The sequence below is a fragment of the Nomascus leucogenys genome, chromosome X, assembly GCF_006542625.1.
Source record: "Nomascus leucogenys isolate Asia chromosome X, Asia_NLE_v1, whole genome shotgun sequence".
In the NCBI taxonomy this organism is placed as follows: Eukaryota; Metazoa; Chordata; class Mammalia; order Primates; family Hylobatidae; genus Nomascus; species Nomascus leucogenys.
The window spans coordinates 89,734,943-89,761,605 of NC_044406.1; the positions used below are offsets into that span (position 1 = coordinate 89,734,943).

Here is a 26,663-nt window from a genome sequence, read left to right on the forward strand (position 1 = left end):
ATCATGGATTTCACTACCGTTTTTTATTGTTTCATTCTTCTTCTAGTGTAGCACTACCTTAAAGAGATCAAAATATGACATCAGACTTTATGTAACTGTTTATCATGAAGCTACAATAATTAACTTGGTGATGAATTAAAAATAGAACCATGAAACAGACTAGAATACATTAACAGACCAAAATAGATAGAGATATTTAATATATGATAGAGATAGCATAACTGTGAGCAAAAGATGGATTGTTCAAAAAATGGTATTTGGAGAGTGATGACAGGGAAAATGGTGCAGTGGGAAGTGTTAGGAAACCATCTCTCCACGTAGACAACAATTGTACTTCTAGAAACTAGAAACTGTCTGACGTGACTGTTTTGGAAATCTTGATTCTATTTAAACTCTTTCAGCTTCCAAGGGGAAAACTTTGCTGGTAAATTGTAGTTATTATCAGTCCTTTTTAGCCATCAGTGCAATAGGAGCTACTCATACTCCAGCCTCCTTCCAAGCCCCGTGTCAGTGTAGGGACAGCAACCTGTGTCTCTGGCATGGCTTGTTGGAGCTACACTGCATAATAAGGGTATTCTCCTCCAAATATCAGCGGTTTGTATTCTGTTACAGATAGCTGCTTCTGATTACTGAGGTGCAGGTAAATAAACCTGGCAACCGTTGTTTTACCCCTCACCAGCTCAGGTAGCTTCCAGAGGATTTAAGGGAGCCTCATCATCATTTTTTTTTTTTGGACATTCAAAAACAACTGCATATACAGGGTAATTTAGAAAGGCACTGTGTATACCCAAGGAAAGATACGGTCCCAGAAAAGACCTGAGAAGACCTTAAGCTTCCACCCCATGCTGATTTCTGGCATAGAGACATGTTACAACAATATTTTAAACCGCAGAAAACCTTAGGGAAGGGGATACACAATTCGACTTCCAGAGTTACCACATTATAAGATTCAAATGTGCACTCTTTAACAAAAGGCCACAAGGCATGAAAAGAAACATAAAAGTATAGCCTATTAAGAGAAACAAAATAATAAATAAACAAAAAAACATGCCTGAGGAAGCACAGATGCCAGACTTACTAGACAGAGATGTTAAAACTGTGGTCTTAAATATGCTTAAAGAGCTAAAGGAAGACATGAATAATGACAGTAAAATGGTGTATGTACAAAATGGCAGTATCAATAAAGATATAGAAATTATGAATAAAGAACCCAAAGGAAATTCTGGAGCTGAAAGGTACAGTAAGTCAAAAGACATTCAATTAGTGCAAAAGCTGATTTCAGCAAGCGGAATAAAGATTCAGAGAACTAGAAGATAGAATCTTTTAAATTATTGAGTCTGAGGGACAGAAAGGGAAAAAACAAAGATAAGTGAACAGAGCCTAAGGGACCTGTGGGACATGATCCAGCAGAACAACAGGCCAACTTACACATTATGGGAATATTAGGAAGAGAAGAGAGAGAGAAAGGGGCAGAGAGATCATTCAAAAAATAATAATGGCTAAAAACTTTCCAAATTTGATAAAACACATGAATGTAAAAATCTAAGAAGCTCAATGAACTAGAAACAGGACAAAACAAAGTGACATATGCTAAAACATATTATAATCAAATTATTGAAAGACAAAAAGACAAAGAGTGAATCTTAAAAGCAGAAAGAGAGCAGTGACTGATCATATACAAGTGATTGTCAATAAGACTGTCAGCCAATTTGGTATCAGAAACCTGGAGGCTAGAATGTGTTGGGTTTATATCATCAAAGTGCTTGGGGAAGAGTCAGCTGAGAATTCTATGTCCACCAAAAAATATTTTTTAATGGGGATAAATTAAGACATTCTCAGGTAAACAAAATCTGAGGGAGTTCATTTTCACTAGATATGCCAAGCAAGAAATTCTAAAGAGAGCCATGCAGATTTAAACAAAAAGAAACTAGACAATAACTCACAGCCGTATGAAGAGATAAAGATCTCTAGCAAATATAAATATGTAAGTAATGACAAAAGCCAGTACTGTTAGAATTTTGGATTGTAGCTCCACTTTTTTATTTTTTGTATGACCTGAAAGACAAATGCATAAAAATCAATATTTAATGTATGTTTTGGACATGCAATGTATAAAGTTATAATTTGTGAGAATAACAGAAAAGGGGATGGAGCTGACTAAAGAAGATACAAAATCTCAACAGTGGAATGACATTAGCAAGATGGCAGACTAGGAAGCTTCAAGCCCTCCCCCTCTCACAAAGACTCCAATTTAACAGCAGTATATCAACCAGAGTACCTATGTTAAACTCTAGAGAACAACTGAGAAGAGAGAGCACCCAGGTCATGATTTTCCCCACCCCTTTTGCTGGAATCCTTTCTTGATTTTACATTGTCATCAGCAATGCACAAGGGTTCCAATTTCTCTACATCCTCACCAACTCCAATTGGTTCAAAGATTTAAACATAAATCTTGAAATCATAAAAGTACTAAGACAATATATTAGAGTTTTTTTATATTTTATATATAAATTAATTGTATATATATTTTACATTTTATTTTATATATTATATATATTTATATAAAATAAATTTATGTATATTTTTATATATTTTTTATATTTTATATTTATAAATTAAATAAATTTATATTCTAGCATCCTATTAGGGGTGAAGTGGTATCTCATTGTGGTTTTTATTTATGTTTTATTAATAACTAATCCTATCTAACCTATTTATATTCTAGGTTAGATAGAAATAAACGGGACATAAAAAATTGATAAAGTTAACTGATAATGTTAACATGATTCATAGTATCATAAACATTTGCAGATGAATTAATCTTGCATATAGAAAATCCTAGGAGATCCACTAAAACCTGTTTAATGAACAACTTCAGTAGAGTTGTATGATAAAATATCAATATGCGAAAACATATTGTATTTCTATACAGTAGTAATGATCAAACAAATAATATTTTTATAACTGCAAGCTCATCAAAATAATTTTTAAAACTAAGGAGTAAGTTTTACCAAAAAAGTGCAATATTTGTTCACTGAAAACTCTAAAAATTGTTGAAAGGAATTGAAGACCTAAATAAATGGGAAGACATCCCATGTTTATGGATTGTGAGACTTAATATTATTAAAATATTGATACCAGCTAAATTGATCTACAGACTCAGTGTAATCCTTACCAAATTCAGCTGCCTTTTCATAGAAATTCAGAAGCTGCTCTCAAAATTTATTTGCAAGTGATCCACAGTATCCAAAATAATCAATAAAAGAACAAAGTTGGAGGACTCACACGATTTGATTTCAATGCTTACTATGAAACTACAGTAATCCAGACTATGTGGTACCGACATAAGGGTAAACATAATAGGAATGAAAAAGTATTGAGAGTCCAGAAATAAATCCTCATATGTATTGAGTTTGACAAGAGCATGAGAACCATACGATAGGGTAAGAATTGTCTTTTCAACAAATGGTGTTGGGATAATTGGACAGGCACCTGCAAAATAATGACTTTTAATCCCTGCCTCACACCGTATATAAAAATGAACTAGAAATTGTTCGAAAACCTAAATGTAAGAGCTAAATCTATAAAACCCTTAGAAGAAAACACATGGTATAAATCTTTGTGATTATGGACCTTTGTGACATTTGGTGACTCACATATGACACCAAAGCACAAAGAACAAAGGGAAAAATAGGCAAACTGTACATCATCGAAATTAAACCTTTTGTGCTTCAAAGGACATAAGTAAGTGAAAACCCAACCCAGAGAATGGGAGACAATATTTCAAATCATATACTTAGCAAGGAACTTCAATCTAGAATGAATAAAAACTGTTTCAACTCAAAAATAAAAAGACAACCCAATATAAAAATGGTCAAAAGATCTGGATAAATATTTCTCCCAAGAAAATACAAAAAATTGCAAGTAAGCACATGAAAAGATGCTCAACATCATGAGCTATCACTGAAATGCAAATCAAAACCCCCAAACATTTCCATACCCATTAGGATGAAAATAATTAAAAGACAGATAATAAAATGTGTTGGTAAGGATATGGCAATATGAGCATCCTCACACACTGCTGGTGGGAATGTAAAATTGTGCAGTTGTTTTGGAAAGCAGTCTGGCAGTTTTTCAAAAAATGACCTTATGTTCTAGCAATTTCACTCCTAGGCATGTATCCAAGAGAAATGAAAACATATGTTCACATAAAATGTTGTGCACACATGTTCATAGCAGCATTATTCATAATAGATAATACATAGCAACAACCCAGGTTTCCATCAACTGCTAAATAGATAAATAAAATGTGGTATATTCATACAATGGAATAATTTTCTGCAGTAAGAAGCAATGAAGTACTAATAAATGCTACAACAGGGAAGAGCCTTATGCTAAGTGAAAGAAGTCACAAAGAACCATTGTAGTCAATTCCTATAATTTCATGTTGCTCTGGCATCCACCCTAGATATAGGGCTAACTTTCTAACTTTCTCATACCAAAGGCAGGGCCTAATCACCTAATTCTCCACTTCCTCCCACTTTCTCAATGTGGTCAATCCGGATATCTGCCTTACACAACCAAATATCCACCACCCTCTGGGATAGAGAGATATAACCTACTTGACTTGCCCCACTGACCCTCACACCCAACATGGACAATGCAAATATGCCACAGTGATCACCTCTCAGTGATGGTGGACCTCCTGGAACTCATCCCTACTTGCTTCAAACTCACCAGTTTGAACTCCTCGTAGGAAACATGTTTGGGTAATGCCTTCGATCACAATAAAGGTCCAGCCTACAGGTCTGTCCCACTCAACACCCATTGGTTGCGCATCCTGCTGTCTTCAGACTTCTCATCAGCCCTTGTGGGCAACCCTCTTCTCTTGTAGATCTGAGTAATAAAAATATTTTGTATTTCATGTGTTTTGTTGTGCTGTCTTCTCTGTGCCTCATTTGACTTACACAACCAAACCTAACTATCCTCCTGGTCAGGGCTCTCCTTGCAAGTGGCTATCTGAGCAGGGATAAACTGGACACAGGTCAAACAAGAGCCACAAGGGTATCTGCCAGTATAAACAAGTTTTCAGTGAGAGGGACACCTGGTCATAGGTTGGACACTTAGGCATTAGGCTGTCTGCCAGGACGAAGTATCGTGTGAAAAGCACACTGTAAACATTGAAGACCACCTTCCTTAGAGCCCCATTCAGCGCAGGGCTGGAATTTATAGCCACTCTCCAGACAGAGACCTCAAGACCAAATTAGAAAAAAAACCATAACAATAAAAATCACAACAACTACATATTAAATGATTCCATTTATATGAAAAATCCAAAATAGACAAATTTATAGAGACAGATGAATTGTTGCCTCTGGTTTGGGGGTTAGGGCAATGCAATCTGACAACTAAGGGACAGAGAGTATCTTCTTGGGCTTAAAAATGTTACAAAATTGATTTTGGTGATGAATGCACAACTCTAAGTGTATCAAAGTCTTTGAATTGTACATTTTGAATTGGTGAATTGCATGGTATATGAATTGTATTTTAATAAAGCTGTTTTAAAGTATTTTAAACAGGCTGGGCACAGTGGCTCATGCTTGTAATCCCAGCACTTTGGGAGGCTGAGGCGGGCAGATCACGAGGTCAGGAGATCGAGACCATCCTGGCTAACACGGTGAAACCCCGTCTCTACTAAAAATACAAAAAAATTAGCTGGGCATGGTGGCGGGCACCTGTATTCCTAGCTACTCAGGAGGCTGAGGCAGGAGAATGGCATGAACCTGGGAGGCAGAACTTGCAGTGAGCCGAGATTGTGCCACTGCACTCCAGCCTGGGTGACAAAGCGAGACTCTGTCTCAAAAAAATAAATTAAATAAATAATAATAAAATAAATAAATAATAATAAATGTTATAATAAAATAAAATATTATAAACAAGTCAAAAAACAGCATATACTGGAAACACTAGTTACAACAGATATGGCAATCTACAGGCTCATTTTGTGAGTTAACAAAGACATAATATAAATCAATGGAGTGAATATCCCAATGGAAAGCTGAGTAAGTAAATAATTAGTTCACAGGAAAGAAAAAAGGTTTATAGTACTCAACAAATAGATTTGGGACTTTTGTTAATTATTACTGTTGTTAACCAAGATTTCCTGCAGTCCGATTTTCAGGTACTTAGCCTTGCACTTCCCTACACCTTTGAACACAACAATGGCCATGTAAGTTGCTTCGGTCAATGCAAAATTCAAAAATATTTTTGTCAGTTCTGGCAGGAAATTTTTAAGAGCCGCTGCAAGATTTGTCATGATCGGTCTTTTCCTATGTCATCGTAACCAGCAATGTTGCAGATCATAACTGTTCCATTTAATCCTCATGAGTAAAGCTCCCAACAGACGTGTTAGACATGTAATATGAACAACAAATACATTTTTGTGATTTTTTTTTTTTGAGACAGAGTCTCACTCTGCTGTCCAGGCTGGAATGCAGTGGCACGATCTTGGCTTACTGCAACCTCTACATCCTGGGTTCAAGTGATTCTCTTGCCTCAGCCACTCGAGTAGCTGGGATTATAGGTGTGCGCCACCATTCCTGGCTAATTTTTGTATTTTTAGTAGAGATGAGGTTTAGCCATTTTGGCCAGGCTGGTCTCAAACTCCTGGCCACGAGCTATTTGCCTACCTTAGCCTCCCAAAGTTCTGGGTATTTTGGTTATTTTAAGTTGCCCAGATTTGGGGGCCATTTGTTACGGCAATGTAATGTAGCACATCATTATTGATAGGCTCCCTCACAGTTGTAGAACACATTAAAATAATAGTATTCCATTTTTTACCTTTTGTGTGAACAAAAATAAAAGTTGGATAATTCCCAGTGCTGACAAGGTGTTTCTGAAACAGACAGTTTCATTTTTAAAAAATATTCTTTTATTTATTGAGAAATAAAAATTGTATATATGTATGATGTCCAACATGATGTTTTGATATGTAAATACATTGTGGAGTGACTAAATCAAGCTAATTAACACATCTATTCCATCTCATGAGTTTGTCATAAATTAACGAATCCCCTATACTCATATATTTAGGTTATATCTATTTTTTCCTATTATAAACAATTCTGTAAGGAACATCTCTGTGGGAAATTTCTATTACTAAATGATACATTTCACTTGTGTATTTGTGTCAGCCCAGTTATAGTTCTTGCCCTATTTCACCCAGTAAGATTACCTGGGTGAATTCTAGGATATTGAGAAAAGATATTGAAAATCTGAAGATTATATAGGTGCTTGTATATGCTGATGCTGGGATCTGCTGATGCTTGGATCAATTCTGTTTTTCTGTTTTATCTACACTTTGAGTGCACTCTCTCCAAGGTGTTTTTCTTTTCTAAAGTTAGCCCATAGATGAAGGAATAGCAGAGGATTAATATTCTTGTAGCTAAATTGATTTGCACATTCTTAAGGTATTTCCTTAGGGAAAAATTCTAGAAGTAGAATTCCTGGCTCAAACTATCTCTGTTAAAGAACTCTTAGTTGTATTTAAAAAATTACAATCACCCTTCTGTCACTTTCTCTATAGTGGCACAGAAATGCTTATCCAGTGATCAATTCAAGTACCTGAACATCAAAGAGGAGTAGAGTTTAAACGGCCTTGAGAGACTTGTGAAAAATAGCTGTCAAGGCTTCTTTAAGTAGCATAGATAAAAAGTCAAAAATTTTAGTGTCAGCTGCAATATATAAAGATCTTAGAAGTCATCACTCCCAAATTTAAATAAGAAAAACCTGAACAAACTAAAAACAAATGGCCTTTTTTTTGGTCCTATCAGAGAACTAAGGTCATAGGCCATACTAATACCATAAAATCTGGAGAAACAGTACATTCAGAGTCAAAGCTGAAATTGGCTTACATGGAATAGAATTTACTGGAGTCATGAACTGGTAGGGACACTTAAATTTAAGTTGATGAGCTGCTTGACACTGACTGTGGAGCAGCAGGAGAGTGAGAAATTCTGGGAGTCATAGTCTTATAGAGGCTTTTTATGGATTTAACCTTCAGGAAACTCACTCAGTTCTTATGGTGAAGAACCAAGAATTATCCCCTTGTGAATCTGGCAGAGGGCGAGGAAATATAACGATTTTCAAGTATACCCAGAGCATTCTCCATACAACTGACTACTCTTAAGAGAGACAAACTACTGGAGCCTTATCCCACCTGGGGTCAGGCATTTCACCAATTCCAACTCCACCTGGCATTCTTGTCTCACTTTCGGAGGAAGAAAGTTAAGAAACACTTATGAGGTCACAGGCCAAAGGAAAATATCCAATTCTAGCCCCTTCTACACTTCCTGTCTCACTTAAGGTTAAAAAAAAAAAAATGAGAAGCACTTGTGAATGTCACAAAATGGGCAAAAGCTCACAAAAACATTGAAACCTAATAATAGGACCAGGAAATACTTCTCCTTCCCCCGCTGCCCACCTCCATTTCTACACATCAGTAAGGCTACTGTATTATAGCAGGATATTAAGACACACAAAACTCTACATATCAGACCATATTTAAGAAGTCTCTAGGGAAACCCAAAGACAGCAGGGGAGACTAAAGCAAGGACATCAGAATAAAATTAAGCTATAGCAAACAATAAACACAGCCTAACTACTAGCCAGACTAAAGGCCTACTTACCTCATTTTCTTTTACCCAGTACATCATATTGATCTTTCAAGAATAAAATGCAAGTATAATAGAAAAATACCAAGGAATCAAGACCTAGAGTAAGCATCAGAATTAGTCTGGGATATGGCAGAGACTTTGGAATTATCTGACTAGGAATTTAAAACAACTATGATTAATATGCTAAGTGCCCTAATGGAAAATGCAGACAACATGCAAGAACAGATGGTTACTGTAAGCACAGAAATTGAAAGTCTAAGAAAGAAACAAAAGGAAACTGCCAGAAATAAAGAAACAGAAATGAAGAGTACCTTTCATGGATTCCTCAATAACCTGGACATGGCCGGAAGTAGAATCAGTGAGCTTGAAGAAATGCCAATTGAAACTTCCAAAACTTCCAAAAATTTCCAAAACAGAATGCAAAGAGATAAAACAGGAGAACTGTGGGACAATTACAAAACATGTAACTTACATGTAATAGGAATAACAGAAAGAAAAGAGAGAAAGGAACAGAGATATTTGATGTCATAATGGCTGAGAATTTTTCAGAATTACATGTACCAATCCACAGATCTAGGAAACTCAGAGAACATGGAGCAGGATAAAAATCAGAACATCTACACTAGTTATATTATATTCAACCTGCAGAAAATCAAAGACAACGGGAAAATATTTTAAAAGCCAGAGAAAATACTTACCTACAAAGAGGCAGGGATAAGAATTGCATTCAGATTTTTTTCAGAAACCGTAGACACAAGAAGAGAGTGGAGTAACATATTTAAAGTGTTGAAGGAAAAGAACACCAACATAGAATTCTATGAAATAACCCTTCTAATCTAAAGAAGACATTCTGGATATTCTCAGACAAATAAAAATTGAGAAAATTTGTTCCCGATAGACCTGGCTTGTAAAGATATCAATAGACAATCTTCAGACAGAAGGAAAATTATGCAGGTCAGAAACTCAGATTTACATAAAGAAAGGAAGCGTGTTAGACAAGGAATAAATGAGGGTAAAATTAAATCTTGTCTTTTTCTTATTAATTGATTTAACAGAAAACGGTTTGTCCAAAATAATAATGTTAACAACAATGTATGTGATCATTACAACTTATAGATTAGTGTAATAAATGACAACAATGGTATAAAGGATTGGAGGGATGAATTAGAAATACTCTGTTATAAAAGAACTTCTCTCAAGGGAAATTTTTAAATAACCTAAAAAAATTACGAAAATACAACTTATCAAAGTTGTGGGATGTAGCAAAACAGTGCATAAAAAGAAGTTTGTAGCATTTAATGAATATATTAGAAAAAAAGAAAGCTCTATAATCAGTAATCTAAGCTTCTATCTTAGGAAACTATACAAAGAAGAGGAAATTAAATTCAAAGTAATCAAAATAAAAGATAAAATCTAGGCAGAAATCAATGATACTGAAAATAGGAAATCAATGGAAAAACTCAATGAAAACAAAAGCTGATTCTTTGAAAAGATTAAAAACATTTATAAGTCTCTAGCCAGACTAAGAGAAAAAGAGACAAGGCACAAATTGTTAATATCAGAAATAAAGGAAGGCCTATCACTACTCTCCTGTTGACATTAAAAAGATAATAAAAGAATATTATGAACAACTTTGTCCAAAACTTTGATAGCCTAGCTGGAATGGAACTATTCCTTGAAAAACACAATCTACCAAAACAAACCCAGGGAGAAATAGATAATCTGCCTAAGCCTATAACCATTAAAGAAATTGTATCATAGCAAAGACATGGAATCAACCCAAAAGCCCATCAGTGATAGACCAGATAAAGAAAATATGGTACATATACACCATGGAATACTATGCAGCCATAAAAGGGAATTACATCATGTCCTTTGCAGGGACATGGATGGAGCTGGAAGCCATTATCCTCAGCAAACTAACACAGGAACAGAAAACCAAACACCGCATGTTCTCACTTGTAAGTGGGAGCTGAACAATGAGAACACATCGACACAGGAAGGAGAACAACACACACTGGGGCTTGTTGAAGGGGGTAGGGGGAGGGAGAGCATCAGGATAAATAGCTAATGCATGTGGGGTTTAATACCTAGGTGATGGGTTGATAGGTGCGGCAAACCACCATGGCACAAGTTTACCTATGTAACAAACCTGCACATCCTGCACATTTACCCTGGAACTTAAAATAAAATTTAATTAAAAAAAAAGAAACGGAATCAATGCATAATACACTTCCAAATGAGAAAGCACCAGGCCCAGATGGGTTCACTGGTGAATTCTACCAAACAAGAGGAAATTGTAACAATTCCATACAATCTTTCACAGAAAATAGAACCCAAGGGAATACTTTCTTAATGCTATGAGGTCAGCATTACCTTAATACCAAGACCAGGTAAAAAAAAGTTACAAGAAAGTAAAAAAGACCAATATCCCTTACACACATAAATGTAAAAATCCTCAACAAATATTAGCCCATCAAATCCAGCAATGTATAAAAAGAATTATATGCCACAACCTAGTAGAATTTATTCCAGGTATGCAAGAATGTTTCAACATTCAAAAATCAATTAGTATAATCCATCACATCAAAAGGCTAAAGAGGAAAAATGATAGGATTACATCAATAGAGCAGCAAAGGTATTTGGCAAAATCTAACACCCATTCGTGATTTTAAAAAGAGAAACTCTCAGAAAACTAGCGATAGAGGTGTTATGGGCTGAATGTGTATGCCCCACGCCAAATGTGTATATTGAAGTTCCATCACCCAATGTGATGGCATATGGAGGTGGGACCTTTTGCAGTTCATCAGGTTTAGATTAGCTGATGAAGATGGAACTCTCAAAATGGGATCAGTGCCCTTATAAAAAGAGACACCAGAGAGCTTGATCTCTCCCTCTCTCCCCCTACATGCACTCACTGAGGAATAACCATGTGAGAACACAATGAGAAGGTGAATGAATGAATGAATAGGAAATCAATGGAAAAACTCAATGAAAACGAAAGCTAGGAAAACAAGCTAGGAAGTGAGACCTCACCAGGAACCAAATCTGCTGGCACCTTGATCTTAGACTTCCTAGCCTTCACAGCTGTGAGAAATGAATGTCTATTATTTAAGCCACTCAGTATATGGCATTTTGTTATAGCAACCTGAACTGACTAAAATATAGAGAACTCTTTATACTTAATAAAGAACATCTACAAAAAATCTACAGCTAACATCATAAGGGTAAGAAACTAGATGCTTCCCTGCAAAGATCAGGAACAATCCAAGGATGTCCCTTCTCACTAATCCTATTCAACATTGTACTGGAAGTGCTAGCTAATGCAGTAAAACAATAAACTCAAATAAAAGGTACACAGATGTGGAAGGAAGAAATAAACTTATGTTTGTTCACAAATGACATTATTATTATTATTTTGAGATGGAGTCTAGCTCTGTATTTTTAGTAGAGATGGTGTTTCACCATATTGGCCAGGCTGGTCTCGAACTTCTTGGCCTCAAGTGATCCTCCCACCTCCCAAAGTGCTGGGATTACAGGCGTGAGCCACTGCAACCGGCCCACAAATGACATTATTGTCTACGTAGAAAATCCTTCAAAATTGCCCTTATATGCTCTCAGCAAACTAGTATTTCACGCATGAGAAATAAAAAGAAAAAAGTGCCCCCAAAGACCATTGAACCTCTCACTGTGGAACAGAAGCTCATGAGTTTTAAATAGAGAAGAAGTCAGGAGGGGCCTCTGAACAGTTTGTTCTCCAAGCAGCCGAGCACACCTTCACTAAGGAGAACCACATTCTAGGATTTAGCATTGTTCTTGAATTATTTATCTCAGATCCAAAAGTTCAACTTGCTGAAGGCTTTGATGTGTTTATGCCTAAAACTTCACTGTACTCTGTATTGTCAAACTACACTCGCACAGAAAGCCTTTTGTTTAGAAAATGGTGTGTGCATTTTTTATAACAAGACTTTGGCTAACTCCTTACCCAATAGTAAGAGAAAAAAAGGACTTGATGACAACCAAAAAGGACTAGACCAAAATACTGTGTGTACAATAAAAGTGTGAAGTGTTACAGCATTCTAGAAAGGATTAACACATTAAGGATTAACATGAAAGCTAGCACAATGAAACCATAAGCATTCTGCAACTAAATTGACAAGAGAAGAAGGAAGGTGTGGGAACATAATAAGAAAATGAGATCAAGGGGTATACTGAGGCTGGACAAGAACGCATATATCCTATAGATATTGATGACTCATGAAGGATTTTACATGTGAAGGAATAATACAAAATTATTTAGAAATAGATCACTGTAGAGACGTCCAATAGAACTTCCTATCATGATGAAAATATTCTATATTTCTGGTGTCCAGAATTGTCCCACTGCCCACAATAGCCATCAAGTGACTATCAAACACTTGAATCCAAAAACATATAATAAAATATAAAAATATATATTATGAACAGTGGGATTTGTCCCAAAATTATGGGTTAGCTTAACATTTGAAAATCAAGGTAATTACCAGAATGAAGAAGAACACTGATATGATCATTTCAATAGATGCAAAAAATTTTGACAAATTTCAGCACCCATCCATTATGGAAAAAAAAGTCAGAAAACTAAGGAGGAAGAAAAAGAAAAGAAGGGAACTTCCTCAATAAATATTGAAAAGGAAGAACACTGTTGGAGGATGTATTTACCTGATTCCAATACTTGCCAAGAAGCTACAAAAATTAAGAATGTTTGGCACTGAAATAAGGGTCAATAAGTAGATCAATGGAATAGCCTAGGAATTGGCCCACACTTATAAAATTTTTAGATTTTTCTACAAAGGAACCAAGCAATCCAACTGGGGAAAGTCTTTTTAACAAATGATGCTTGGACTACTGGATATATATATGGAAGAAAATGAACCTTGACTCCTGCCTCATACAACACACAAAAAATAAATTTGAGACAGATCATAGATTTAACTATAGAAGTTAAGCCACAAAGTTTATAGAAAAAAAAAGAATTTCTTCATGGCTGGGACTGTAGGCAAAGGTTTCTAAGACAGTGTACATAAAATAAACTAGAACTTGGGGGAAAATCAGCAAAGAAAGGCTGAAAAACTATTTCAAATTAAAGTAAACCAAAGAGACACACCACATTCAGTGTGTACACACATATTTGATTCTGGGCCAGGAAAGAAAATGACTATGAAGGAACTTTTGGAACCAATTGACAGAGTATGAACAGTTTATAATTTAGATAATAGTGTAGTAATAAATTGTATCGGGCCAGGCACAGTGGCTCACGCCTGTAATGCCAGCAGCTTGGGAGGCCGAGGCGGGCGGATCACTTGAGGTCAAAAGTTCGAGACCAGCCTGGCCAATATGGTGAAACCCAGTCTCTACTAAATATACACAAAGTAGCCAGGCATAGCGTGCATCTTTATTTCCAGCTACTCGGGAGGCTGAGGCAGGAGAATTGCTTGAACCCAGGAGGTGGAGGTTGCAGTGAGCTGAGATCATGCCACTGCACTCCAGCCTGGGCTAGAGAGAGGGACTCTATCTCCAAATTAAAATAAAATAAAATAAGTTGTATCAATTGGATAGAGAATACATTTCTTGATTTTGATAATAAAAAAGAAAATTCCAAAGACTCAACAACGACAAAAGACCCAGTAACTAACAAACATTTATGGCAATGTTGCAAAATAGAAGGTTAAGATGTAAAAGTCAATTTTTTCTTATATCCCAGGAATGAAAAATTGTAATTTGAAATAAAAAATACAATACCCTTTATACTGACACCAAAAATGAAATACTTAGGTATAGATATACAAAAATAACTACAAGTTCTCTCTGAGGAAACTACAAAACATTGATGAAAGAAACAAGATCTAAATAAATGGAAAAATATTCTTTTTTTTGGATCATAACATAATATCATGAAGATGTCAGTTCATCTCAACTTATCTATAGACTCAATGCACTCCCAATCAAAATCCCTGCAAGCTATGTGGTGGATATTGGCAAACTGATTATAAAGTTTATGTGGAGAAGCAAAAGACACAGAATAGCCAACACAATATTCAAGAAGAAGGACAAGGTCAGAGGACTGACACTACCCAACTTTAAGACCTACTATAAAGCTCAAGTAATTAAGAGGGTTTGATATTGGTGAAAAACAGACAAGTAGATCAGGGCAACAGAAGACAGAGCCCAGAAGTAGACCCACAGAAATATGGTCAACTAATCTTTGACAAAGGAGCAAAGGTAATTTAATGGGGAAAAGATAATCGTTTCAACAAATAGTGCTAGATTCACATGAAAAAAAAAATAGGCAAAGACCTTACCCCTTTCACAGATACTAACCTAAGTTTAAAAGGCAAAACTATGAAACTTCTAGAAGATAACATAAGAGAACATCTAGGTAACTTTGGGTTTGTCAACAACTTTTTAGATACCACAAAAGCATGATCCATGAAAGAACAAATTGATAAGTTGGGTCTCATTAAAGATTATTCTCCTCTACAAAATAAACTGTTAAGAGATTAAAAAAGAGAAGCCACAGAGAAACTATTTGCAAAACAGACATCTGATAAAAGATTGCTATCCAAAATATACAAAGAATTCTTAAACTTAACAATAAGAAAACAATCAACCCATTTTAAAATTGGGTAAATGATGGGAACAGACACTTGGCCAAAAAACATATTCAGATGGCAAATGAGCATATGAATACATACTAAATATCACATGTCTGGGGAATTGCAAATGAAAATGACAGTAGAAAGTCCAAAGTTAAGCTAAATGGGTTAAAACAGGTCCTTGTCCACAGGGAGTAAGAGGGACAAAAGGAAGCAATGTAAGCTGCTGCACAGGCAAGGGATATACGAGTGTGCAAGTTCACAAGCATGCATGTGGGAGATGGGGTGGGGTTGGGGACAGAGGGGTGGGTATCATGAGTCAGTACAGCTGCCTCTATGTCCTGGGCTTAATGCTTGTGAGTTATTTGTTTTGGAAATTTAGATTTTAGGAGCAAGTCAGGGTTACACAGGTGCTGGTGGAGGCACTGAGGAGTAAAACCATGGCTGTTGCAATCTATTAGACTGGAACACATTTTAAGAGGAAATAAATAGCTTATACCAGTCAGACAGACATAGGTCAGCATCTTCTTTTAACTTTTTATTTACTCTCGACTTTAAAAATGACAAACTATCCGAGCTGGTTTCCTCATGTGGTATAAGGAGGTAGTAATAATACATTCTGGTAATAGTCTATAATGTCTTTACACACAAAGAGGTTAGAACAGGGCCTTTCTCAGTTCAGTAAATGTCTAACATAGTCCCTGTTTTCTAAATGAATTGACAACAAATTGCCCAACACATGTTTCAAATTCTCACAGTAAAACCGATCAGCTTTTGGTAGAATCACTCCTCTATAGGTAAATATCTTGAGAGCAAGATCCCAGCACCTCCAGAATTACCACAGTAACTTGTGCTGGCATAGTTTTTGATACATCTACAAATTTTCAGAATAGGGAATTGAACAAGAAACCACAGGTGAATGTAAGCATCACAAGAAAGGGGATTCATTTCTCTTTGGTTTATACTGTATGCCCACTGCCCAGGAGAAAGTAGGAGCTCAATATGTATTTGTTGAATAAATGAAAGGCATCAGTGACGTTATGAAAGGGGAAGAACAGCTCAGGAAGGCAAAGAGATGCACACGCGCCAACAAATTCCAGCAGACCCAGGCTCTGTTCTCCCAAGCCTGGAATTCATTCATGAGAGAATGCTGTGGAACAGAGAAAATCCACCATTCAGTTAAGGCCATGAAAAAAGCAGAGTTAACATGGTCTTCCTCTAATACATAACATTCATCTCCAGATGTGGTACAGAATCATCCTCACATGTTATCTTCATATCAGCAAAATATTGTACAGTTATAGTAAATATCTGGTAACAAAAGCTATATGGAAATATATGAAATTTCATCATAAGAATAGGGCTCCTGGCCAGGCATGGTGGCTCATGCCTGTAATCCCAGCACTTTGGGAGGCCGAGGCAGGCAGATCACCTGAGGTCAGGAGTTCGAGACAAGCCTGACCAACATAGAGAAACCCCATCTCTACTAAAAATACAAAAAATAAGCCAGGTGTCGTGGCGCATACCTGTAATCCCAGCTACTCGGGAGGCTGAGGCAGGAGAATCACTTGAACCCAGGAGGCGGAGGTTGCAGTGAGCCAAGATGGCACCATTGCACTCCAGCCAGCCTGGGCGACAACACCGATACTCCCTCTCAAAAACAACAACAGCAACAACAACAAAAGAATAGGGTTCCCTTTTGTACCTGGGAAATATCAGTGGTTTCAGCAAAAAGGAACTTTCTCCAAGATTACCTATAAGGGACATAAAAAAAAATCACTCTCCTTTAGGAAGCAAAGAAGAGGCGATTGATGTTTGTAGTGGTGAGGCATGAGCTCCAAAATAGATCTTCCCCAGAGACTGATCCACGGGTAAAGAAAGTCAAGGGGAATAGACTTCATCAGGATGGTGAGTGTATTAGGTTCATACTGCTGCTTTAACCAATTACCACACATAGAAGAGCTTAAAATAATACAAATTTATTATTATCTTATAGTCCTGGAGGCCAGAAATCTGCAAGGGGTTTCATTACACTAAAATCAAGATGTTGCCAGAGGAGCTATCCCTCTGGCATTTCTAGGGAAGAATCTGTTTCTTTGTCTTTTCCAGGTTCTGGAGACAGCCTGTATTTCTTGGATCTTGGCTTCCTTCCGTCTTCAAAGCCAACAATGGCCAGTGTAGACTTTCTCATGATGCTTCAATCTGATAGAGTCCCTGCCTCCCTCTTCCACATCTAAAGTACCCTTGCAATTACATTGGCCAAGATAATCCAGCATAATCTTAAATTAAATTCAGCTGATTAGCAATCTTAATGATCCTTTGTCAGGAAGTATAAAATGGTACATGTTCTGGAGAACAGGACATGGACATCTTTAGGGGACCGTTAACCTGCCAAACACAATGAGGGTAGCGTCTAAATGAGTTTTCAAATGGACAACAGTAACAACATCAACTTTGTGTTTAACCACATTGCTCTGTCTGTCCCATGCAGGAAGCAGGGAAAGGTGGGGCTCAAGAGTAGAGGACGGATGTGGGGGCCAAAGGATTCAAAAGGAGCCAGGTTGTTTTGTCTCGGGGAGGGGGGTGCACGGTGGGATCCTCTCCTGAGAATGACTGCTGACACAGCAGGTAGTTGTGGCAGGTGGCTGAGATCCAAGCTGGTTCGAATACCAGCCACATTTCCACACTGCCAAATGTCATGGCAAGAGAAGACTTGACAGGGAATCAAAGAGGAGCCAGGACCATCCCTACCTGGTGGCATCAAAGAGGGAGGACTGTTATGACCTCCTGCGGGTCCTGACAGGGAAAGGTCCTCTTTTGGGGGCAAGTGTGGGGACGGTGCAATGCCAACGTGAGCCACCATTTGTAATGAGAAAGAGCAGTGTGGCAGAAAGAAATGAGTCTGGTGCAGACCAGTGGTTGGTTTCCTAGGGTTAGAGGTCTAGAAGAGGGGCAGTGGTGAGGCCTTGATGGGAGCCCCCCGGAGTTCACTTAAGAGCCGGTGTACCTTCCTCCCCTGCGTGGCTCCACGAAGCTGGGAAAGAAACGCACAAGACGACCACCCTAGAGCCCCGGGCCTGTCTGGCCTGAAATCGCCTCTCCCCTCCCACACTGCAGTGCTGACACCACCTTTCCCATCAGCGTCCACAAAGGATGGTAAGGGGACTGGGGAGAGGGAGAGGGCAGACACCCAGCAGTCCCTGTGAGGGGGGCGGTTGGGGCGGGGGGTGCAGACACGTCACGGGGCGGTTTGGTATCCATCCGCTGTTCCCTCCAGCGCGGCTCTTCCCGACCTCGCGATCCTGTCCCCTTCCCGGGCCCCCAGCCGCCCGCCGGTCCCATATATTACAGCAGCGACAGAAATATGGTAGTGGTCGCCACGTTAGGGTCCGCGGGGGCCTCTTGAGGCAGCCTGGTGCCAACCCCCACGCCCAGGCTGGGGCTCATCCTGGCCCCGCCCACCTCGGGGTCGGAACTACGGTGGGCCTGGGCGGGGGGCGTCGAGCACTTTCGCGCCGTATCCCTCCGCCCCCCTTCCCGGCACCCTAGCGGCGAGCGGTTCTTGCCGCATCCTGCGCAGCCCCTGCCTACTTTGGTGCAGAGGCGTGGGGGGCGGGACGCGTCTTTGCCATTCGGATCGCGGGGAAAGCAGTGGCTCCAAGTGAGCCAGAGGAGAGCTGAGGAGAGGAGGGGGAGGCCGACGACCTGGGCCCTGGGCCTCTGAAGGCAAGTGCGGGTGCATGAGGTGGGGGTCCGGGTTGCGGGGATGGTCCGGCAGGGTGGACCAGCAGGCAGCCTGCCCCGCGGACCCTGACAGCCTGGCAACGAGGAGACGATCCGGTCGGAGCCAGGCGCTTAAGAGAAGTGCGCAGTGCCCGAGACCCCTGGCGATGGGGAGGCGGTGACCGGAGCGGGCCGGGCCAAGGGCTGAGGGGCTGGCTCGGGAGGCACCGTCAGATCGTTTGGAGGAGAACCGCGCTGACCGCTTCCCAGCCAGCTTTGCAGGCGCCCGCGCCCCGCCCTCGACGGTGTCTGTGCCCGGAGAGGGCTGTGGGGGAGGCTCCTGCGGGAGAAATGGCGGAGCGGAAGCTGTTGTGGGGGGCGCCTGGGGAGGCAGCTGGGGGGCGCCCGGGGAGGCCGGCGGGGGTCGGCGTCCCGGCTCTGTACCCAGTCCGCGGGAGGTGAGCCGCGTTTGCTACTCCGGGTCCCGATTCCCGAAAGGGGCCTGTGGGGCCGCATGTCCTCGGTGCCTTCCCTTCCCACAGGCTCCAGGTTGATGTCAAAGTCTTCTGTCTGTGCGGTAGGTCTGGCGTATTCTGACAGGACACAGCGAGCGTCTGTAGAGGAGAGGCTTGAAATAAAGGAGCACGAATATTGCCTGGATTTCTGGAGGTGTGTGGGGATGGGGGTTGGGCGCTAAACACTGATTGGGGACCCGAATCGGGGTAGGGGACTGTGACCAGAGTAGGTCAGGCATCCAGGAGCACCTCCTAATCTTCCCCTCTCTAATGGCGCTTCCCCCACCTTCCATCCCCACCTGCCTCCCCCACCGTCCTAAACTGGGGGCATGAAAGGGTGGGCTTTGGAGGTGGGGGTGATGAGGGAGATATACTGACAAGTACCAATTCACAACCTGTTTTCTAGAATATGCGGCGCCCTTCCCCCATTTTATGCTGCGCACAGCAAGGGGATGTGGCGCACCTAGTGGTGAATCCTCAGAATTGGAGAAGGGAGTAATGAGAAGAGTATGACGTCAAGAGAAGGAGTTGTTATCTCTGGAACCTTGAAGCAGGGCCCAAATAAAAGGAGAATATTCTACCAGCAAAACCCCGAATGTTGAAAGACAGATACCAATAATATGGGGACTCTTATCCTTGGCGTTGGTCTGTCTACGAAGTGCTCTTCTGCCACCACTCATATCCTGACTGTCTTACTTTTTCATGTGTTTGTCCATAGGCCTACTTTAAGGCTAGCCAGTTCTGCAAGAAAGGCAAGGAGGAGGAGACTGGCTCACAGCTCTGGAGGTTGATGAGAAGGGGGAGAGGACAATGCAGGGGACAGTTGGAGAGAGAGAGCATGGCAGGTGGCAGATCCACTTCCACCTGTAGTAGAAGTGGCAGACCCACTTCTATTCTGCCGGATTTGCACAGTGCCAGCATCCTTTTTATTTCTTGCAGGAGACACGAGATAGGTGTAGGTTGGGTTGTGACTCAGAAAAGACCTGAGAGCAGGGACTAGGACACAGGAAGCCATAGATACATTGAACCCTTGAATGGGAAGACAGATATTTGTCACAGGGGCCAGAGTGCCCGCCTACCTTACGAAGCACTCACACTCCATTCTCTCCTGTATGTTTACTTGTCTGTAGGACCCCCTTCTGTCAGCTGTGGGGCCTGACACCACTTGAACAAGAGAAAGAGGGGGAAACTGCACCACATCAGTGAAGGTTGGTATGAGAGTGGGTATACTTTTGGGTGGGGTAGTGGAGACCAGCATGGGTCCGGGAGTGATTAGGGTCCAATCTGGGGGCTTCTTGGCCCCTCCCATTGCTGACACACTTTCCCACCATTATTGGACCTGTTTTGTAGGAGGCAGCTGGTCCAGAGGGACTTTCTCAAAGCCCAGCTGTCCCACCTAGCATTCAACGTCAGTCGCACTGCATACGTCTCGTACAATTGGAAGAGACTCCAAGCCTCATTTCATTCTCTCTCCCTAGATCCACCTCCAGTGGCTGCTCTGCTGGTGGTGGAGTTGCTGCTGACAACCACCCTCAACGGGTCTGCACCCATCCAGGAAATATCTGTCTTCCTTTAGCTTGGTTGTGCCTGTTCTACACTCTATCTGTATTATTGAATTATTGACTGAGACTGTGTTTGAGAAGGAGGCTGAGTGACTACTGGACTGGATATTGATTCTAACTCTTATTTCCAAGCTTATATCCTTAATCACCTAAAGATCAGAGTGTGAAGAAACAAACCTGTGACGGATCTGTGGTTGGGGTTTAGACTGGGGGAGGAGTATATTACCTGACTTTCTTTGTAACTTGTACCATGACTGGGGCAGAGATTGAGCCTAGTGCCCAGGCCAAGCCTGAAAAGAAGGCTGGGGAAGAGGTTATCGCTGGGGCTGAGAGAGAGAATGATGTCCCTCTGGTGGTCAGACCCAAGGTTAGGACCCAGGCAACTACTGGGGCAAGGCCCAAAACTGAGACCAAGTCTGTTCCTGTGGCAAGGCCCAAAACTGAGGCCCAAGCAATGGGTGGTGCAAGACCCAAAACGGAGGCTCAAGGAATAGCAGGGGCCAGGCCCAAAACCGATGCCAGGGCAGTAGGTGGTGCTCGTTCTAAAACTGATGCCAAGGCAATCCCTGGAGCAAGGCCCAAGGATGAAGCCCAGGTGTGGGCCCAGAGTGAATTTGGGACTGAAGCAGTTTCACAGGCAGAAGGAGTGTCCCAGACTAATGCCATTGCCTGGCCACTGGCCACTGCTGAGTCTGGATCAGTTACTAAATCTAAGGGCCTGTCTATGGATAGAGAACTAGTCAATGTGGATGCTGAAACCTTTCCTGGCACCCAGGGTCAGAAAGGAATCCAGCCCTGGTTTGGACCAGGGGAGGAGACTAATATGGGGTCTTGGTGCTATTCCAGGCCCAGGGCCAGAGAGGAGGCCTCTAATGAGTCTGGGTTCTGGTCAGCAGATGAGACCTCTACAGCGTCTTCTTTCTGGGCTGGAGAAGAGACAAGTGTCAGATCATGGCCCAGGGAAGAGTCCAATACCAGGTCCAGGCACAGGGCTAAACATCAGACTAATCCCAGGTCCAGGCCCAGATCCAAGCAAGAAGCCTGTGTTGATTCTTGGTCTGGATCTGAGGATGAGGCCGGCAACCCATTCTCCTTCTGGGCTGGAGAAAATACCAATAACTTGTTCAGGCCCAGAGTCAGGGAGGAGGCAAATATCAGGTCCAAGCTCAGGACAAATAGAGAAGATTGTTTTGAATCTGAGTCTGAAGATGAGTTCTATAAGCAGTCCTGGGTTTTGCCTGGAGAAGAGGCCAATAGTAGATTCAGGTGCAGAGACAAAGAAGATCCTAATACCTCCTTGAAACCCAGGGCCCAGAAAGATGTTGACAGTGATAGGGTCAAACAAGAACCCAGGTTTGAGGAGGAAGTCATTATTGGGTCCTGGTTCTGGGCAGAAAAAGAGGCCAGTTTGGAGGGTGGAGCTTCAGCAATCTGTGAATCTGAGCCAGGAACTGAGGAGGGGGCCATTGGCGGATCCGCATACTGGGCTGAGGAAAAGTCCAGTTTGGGGGCTGTGGCCAGAGAAGAGGCCAAGCCGGAGTCTGAAGAAGAGGCCATATTTGGGTCCTGGTTCTGGGACAGAGATGAGGCCTGCTTTGACCTAAATCCCTGTCCTGTGTACAAGGTCACTGATAGGTTCAGAGATGCAGCTGAGGAGCTTAATGCATCCTCCAGGCCCCAAACCTGGGACGAGGTCACTGTTGAATTCAAACCTGGTCTTTTTCATGGGGTTGGCTTCCGATCCACAAGCCCCTTTAGAATTCCCCAAGAGGCTTCTGAAATGCTTGAGGCAAAGCCCAAGAACCTGGAACTTAGCCCGGAAGGGGAAGAGCAGGAATCTTTGCTTCAGCCTGATCAGCCTAGTCCTGAGTTCACATTTCAGTATGATCCTTCCTACCGGTCAGTCCAGGAAATTCGAGAGCATCTTAGGGCCAGGGAGAGTGCAGAGTCTGAGAGTTGGTCCTGCAGCTGCATACAATGTGAGCTAAAAATTGGTTCTGAAGAGTTTGAAGAACTCCTTTTATTAATGGACAAAATTCGGGATCCTTTTATTCATGAAATATCTAAAATTGCAATGGGTATGAGAAGTGCTTCTCAATTTACCCGAGATTTCATTCGAGATTCAGGTGTTGTCTCACTTATTGAAACCTTGCTTAATTATCCATCCTCTAGAGTTAGGACAAGTTTTTTGGAAAATATGATTCACATGGCTCCACCTTACCCAAATCTAAACATGATTGAGACATTCATATGTCAAGTGTGTGAGGAAACCCTTGCACATAGTGTGGATTCCCTTGAGCAGCTGACTGGAATAAGGATGCTTAGACACCTCACTATGACTATTGACTATCACACACTGATTGCCAACTATATGTCTGGGTTTCTCTCCTTATTAACCACAGCCAATGCGAGAACAAAGTTTCACGTTCTGAAAATGCTATTGAATTTGTCTGAAAATCCTGCTGTGGCAAAAAAACTTTTCAGTGCCAAAGCTCTTTCAATATTTGTGGGTCTCTTTAACATAGAAGAGACAAATGATAATATTCAAATTGTTATTAAAATGTTTCAGAATATCAGTAACATTATAAAAAGTGGAAAGATGTCCTTAATTGATGATGATTTCAGTCTTGAGCCGCTTATTTCTGCATTTCGTGAATTTGAGGAGTTAGCTAAGCAACTACAAGCCCAAATAGACAATCAAAATGATCCTGAGGTGGGACAGCAAAGTTAATATGATTAACCACCTGCCGATGATCAGCCTTATGTTCCCAAAGAGCCCTGAGTAGTGCTTTGGTGTTCACAGTCTGTTTTTTTGTTGTAACTTACATTTTTTAATGCTGATGTTAACTTTGTCAAACTCTTGTTTTGAGCTGGATCATTTTGTGGATGCCAAATGAATATCAAAACTGAAAACACATTTGTTGATATTTGTCTTGCTGTCCAGATTGCAATATTTTTCAGTATGAAGCTTTCAATGAACTGTATCACCTAAGTAAGCTACCCTGGTATTCGTTGTTTAAATATATGGTTCTCTATTTGAGTCTGTGTTTTCAATAAAGTTCTATGTTAAAATTGGCATAAGTGACCCTCCTTCAGTTTAAGAACCATGTACAGATAAATCGTGTGCACTTGCAAACATAGGTAATTATTAGTATGACAAACATGCGCTCATTAGAAAATTCTGTTCTTGAGTTAAGAAGGGAGAGATTATTGTGGGCTCTGATACTTGAGGAATGCTTCCGAGAAGAGGGACCCACTTAAATTGGTCAGGATAGAACAAATTGGTCAGGATAGGAGAGCAAGACAACTTGCCCGCCTGTTTGCCCAATTATGAGCCTTCCCAACAAGCAACCTAAAATTAATACTTCTTATAGGACCCATTTAAATTACCATCTTAGCCCTGGGACTTGCCTAAGGGTAGGATAAGACAAATCATTAGGTTGCTCTTGGAAGTGGGTAGTGGTGGTTTGAAGAAAAGTGTGTAATTGAATAATCTGTTCTGGTAGCATGGATGAACCCAGTCTGCCTGAAACAAGTAAAAGGAGTTTGATGAGAAATGCGGTTAGAAAGTTGGGAAGAGGCCAATTTGGGGAACAGAATAAGCCAAATCTGCATATTTAACGATTCAAAGTACAGGTGTTACTTCAATGCCACCTAAAGGCTGAAAGAGTAGGATAGCACAATTAAATGGAGTGGGGAATATGATTACCTTTATATTCCTAGACAAAGGAAAGTGTTAAGGAAATACCATACAGCCATTGAAATGATTATGTATGGATAGGTTTATTGACACAAAAGGACATTAATTATTTTATATTTGGTGAAACACAGAATGTGACATCATGTATGGAAAATTAGATTCCATTTTTAAAACATCTGTAAATGTACACAATTCCTATGCAATTTCAATATGAATTTCTAAACACAGTCTGGAATAAAATATATACCATGTTAAAAAATGCTTAGAGACAGGCGTTGGGGAGATACAAACATTAATAAGACAAATGTAAAAATTAATATGCTTACATCTTGTGCCTTGAGTTATAGATGAGCATGCCGGAAAGGACACAATTATATAAATGAATAAACTATAAGTGTTAAAAAACGGTTAGAGATAATATCATTTAGAAAAGTTGTAAATGAATGAGCTATCAGAAAGACTAGCTTTTTATAAAATGTTTTCAAGATAAAAATTAAAATTGGCTGGGCACAGTGGCTCACACCTGTAATCCCAGCCCTTTGGGAGGCCGAAGCAGAGGGATTGCTTGAGCTCAGGAGTTCAACGCCAGCCTGGGCAACATATTGATGCCTTGTCTCTACTAAAAATACAAAAAATTAGCCCAGCATGGTGGCACGCGCTTGTAGTCCTAGCTACTCAGGAGGCTGAGGTGGGAGAATCACTTGAGCCTAGGAAGTTGAGGCTGCAGTCAGTCATAATCACACCACTGCACTCCAGCATGGGTGATGTGAGTGAGACCTTGTCTCAAAAAAAATAAAATAACCAAGGGTGGGCCAGGTGTGGTGGCTCACGCCTGTAATCCCAGCACTTTGGGAGGCTGAGGTGGGCGAATCACTTGAGGTCAGGAGTTCGAGACCAGCCTGGCCAACATAGCGAAATGCTGTCTCTAGTAAAAATACAAAAACTTAGCCAGGCATGGTGGTGCGCGCCTGTAATCCCAGCTACTGGGGAGGCTGAGGCAGGAGAGTCGCTTGAGCCTGGGGGGCAGAGGTTGCAGTGAGCTGAGGTTGCACCACTGCACTACAGCCTGGGTGACAGAGCAGAACTCCGTCTCAAAAAAAAAAATTACCAAGGGTGTTAAGTTTAATATTAGTCTGTTCATGGTACAAAAATGGCACCTTTTTCACATAATTATTACCATAAAAAACATAACATTTCCTTTTGAGGTGACAACAAAGTTCTGGAGCTCGATAGTTGTGATGGTTGTACAACATTGATAATGTACTGGGTTGTATACTTTAAAATGGTTAAAATGATAAATTTTACGTTATGTGTATTTTGCCACAATAATTTAAAAAATGACCACACCATACCTTCAGTCAGGAGAATTGGAAAAGACAGGGATATATGTTGGTTTGGAGAGGAAATTCAGACGTACGAGAAATATCCAATGTTTTATTTTTAGACATGATAACTTTTTTTTATCTGAGAATGCTCTAAATTTTCAAAGGTAAAATTACAACTCATGTAAATGTAAAAAGAATATGTGAAAGATTTTTCAACACAATTAATGAACAACTGCTAGGATTAAGAAAACAGTTGAAGGGTATATGTGTATATACAATATACACAATACGAAGATATAAACAAAACATTGAATTTCATAAACACATAGGAAATTAATAAATGTTAGAATAACGCTGCCAGGTTAAATATAAAACTGGTTAATATCTTACAGGACAATAAATTGTAATATTTAAGGTTATCTATTGCATTGGACATAAATCATTTACATATCTATTGAATAAAATATCTACATGTTAACATCAGTGTCTACAGAGTTGAAAAATAGGTAAATCAACAGACATCCCAGC

At 40.4% G+C, this 26,663-nt stretch overlaps 1 protein-coding gene across 3 annotated transcripts in view; it reads left to right on the forward strand.

Annotated features, from left to right (window-relative positions):
- LOC100601678 (G-protein coupled receptor-associated sorting protein 2) overlaps positions 1 to 24,188 on the forward strand; it is a 102,037-nt gene extending 77,849 nt beyond the window's left edge. Inside the window, exons 1-3 of one of the 3 annotated variants that reach the window (XM_030807084.1) lie at positions 19,399 to 19,702; positions 20,679 to 20,756; positions 21,027 to 24,188. In XM_030807084.1, coding sequence (XP_030662944.1) covers positions 21,361 to 23,841 — 2,481 coding nt within the window. In that variant the 5' untranslated portion in view covers positions 19,399 to 19,702; positions 20,679 to 20,756; positions 21,027 to 21,360 and the 3' untranslated portion in view covers positions 23,842 to 24,188. Of the gene's footprint in view, positions 1 to 19,398; positions 19,703 to 19,979; positions 20,757 to 21,026 lie in introns of those variants that run through there. The other 2 variants (XM_030807085.1, XM_030807086.1) reach the window with 2 other exon arrangements.
- The last annotated feature ends 2,475 nt before the right edge of the window (positions 24,189 to 26,663 follow it).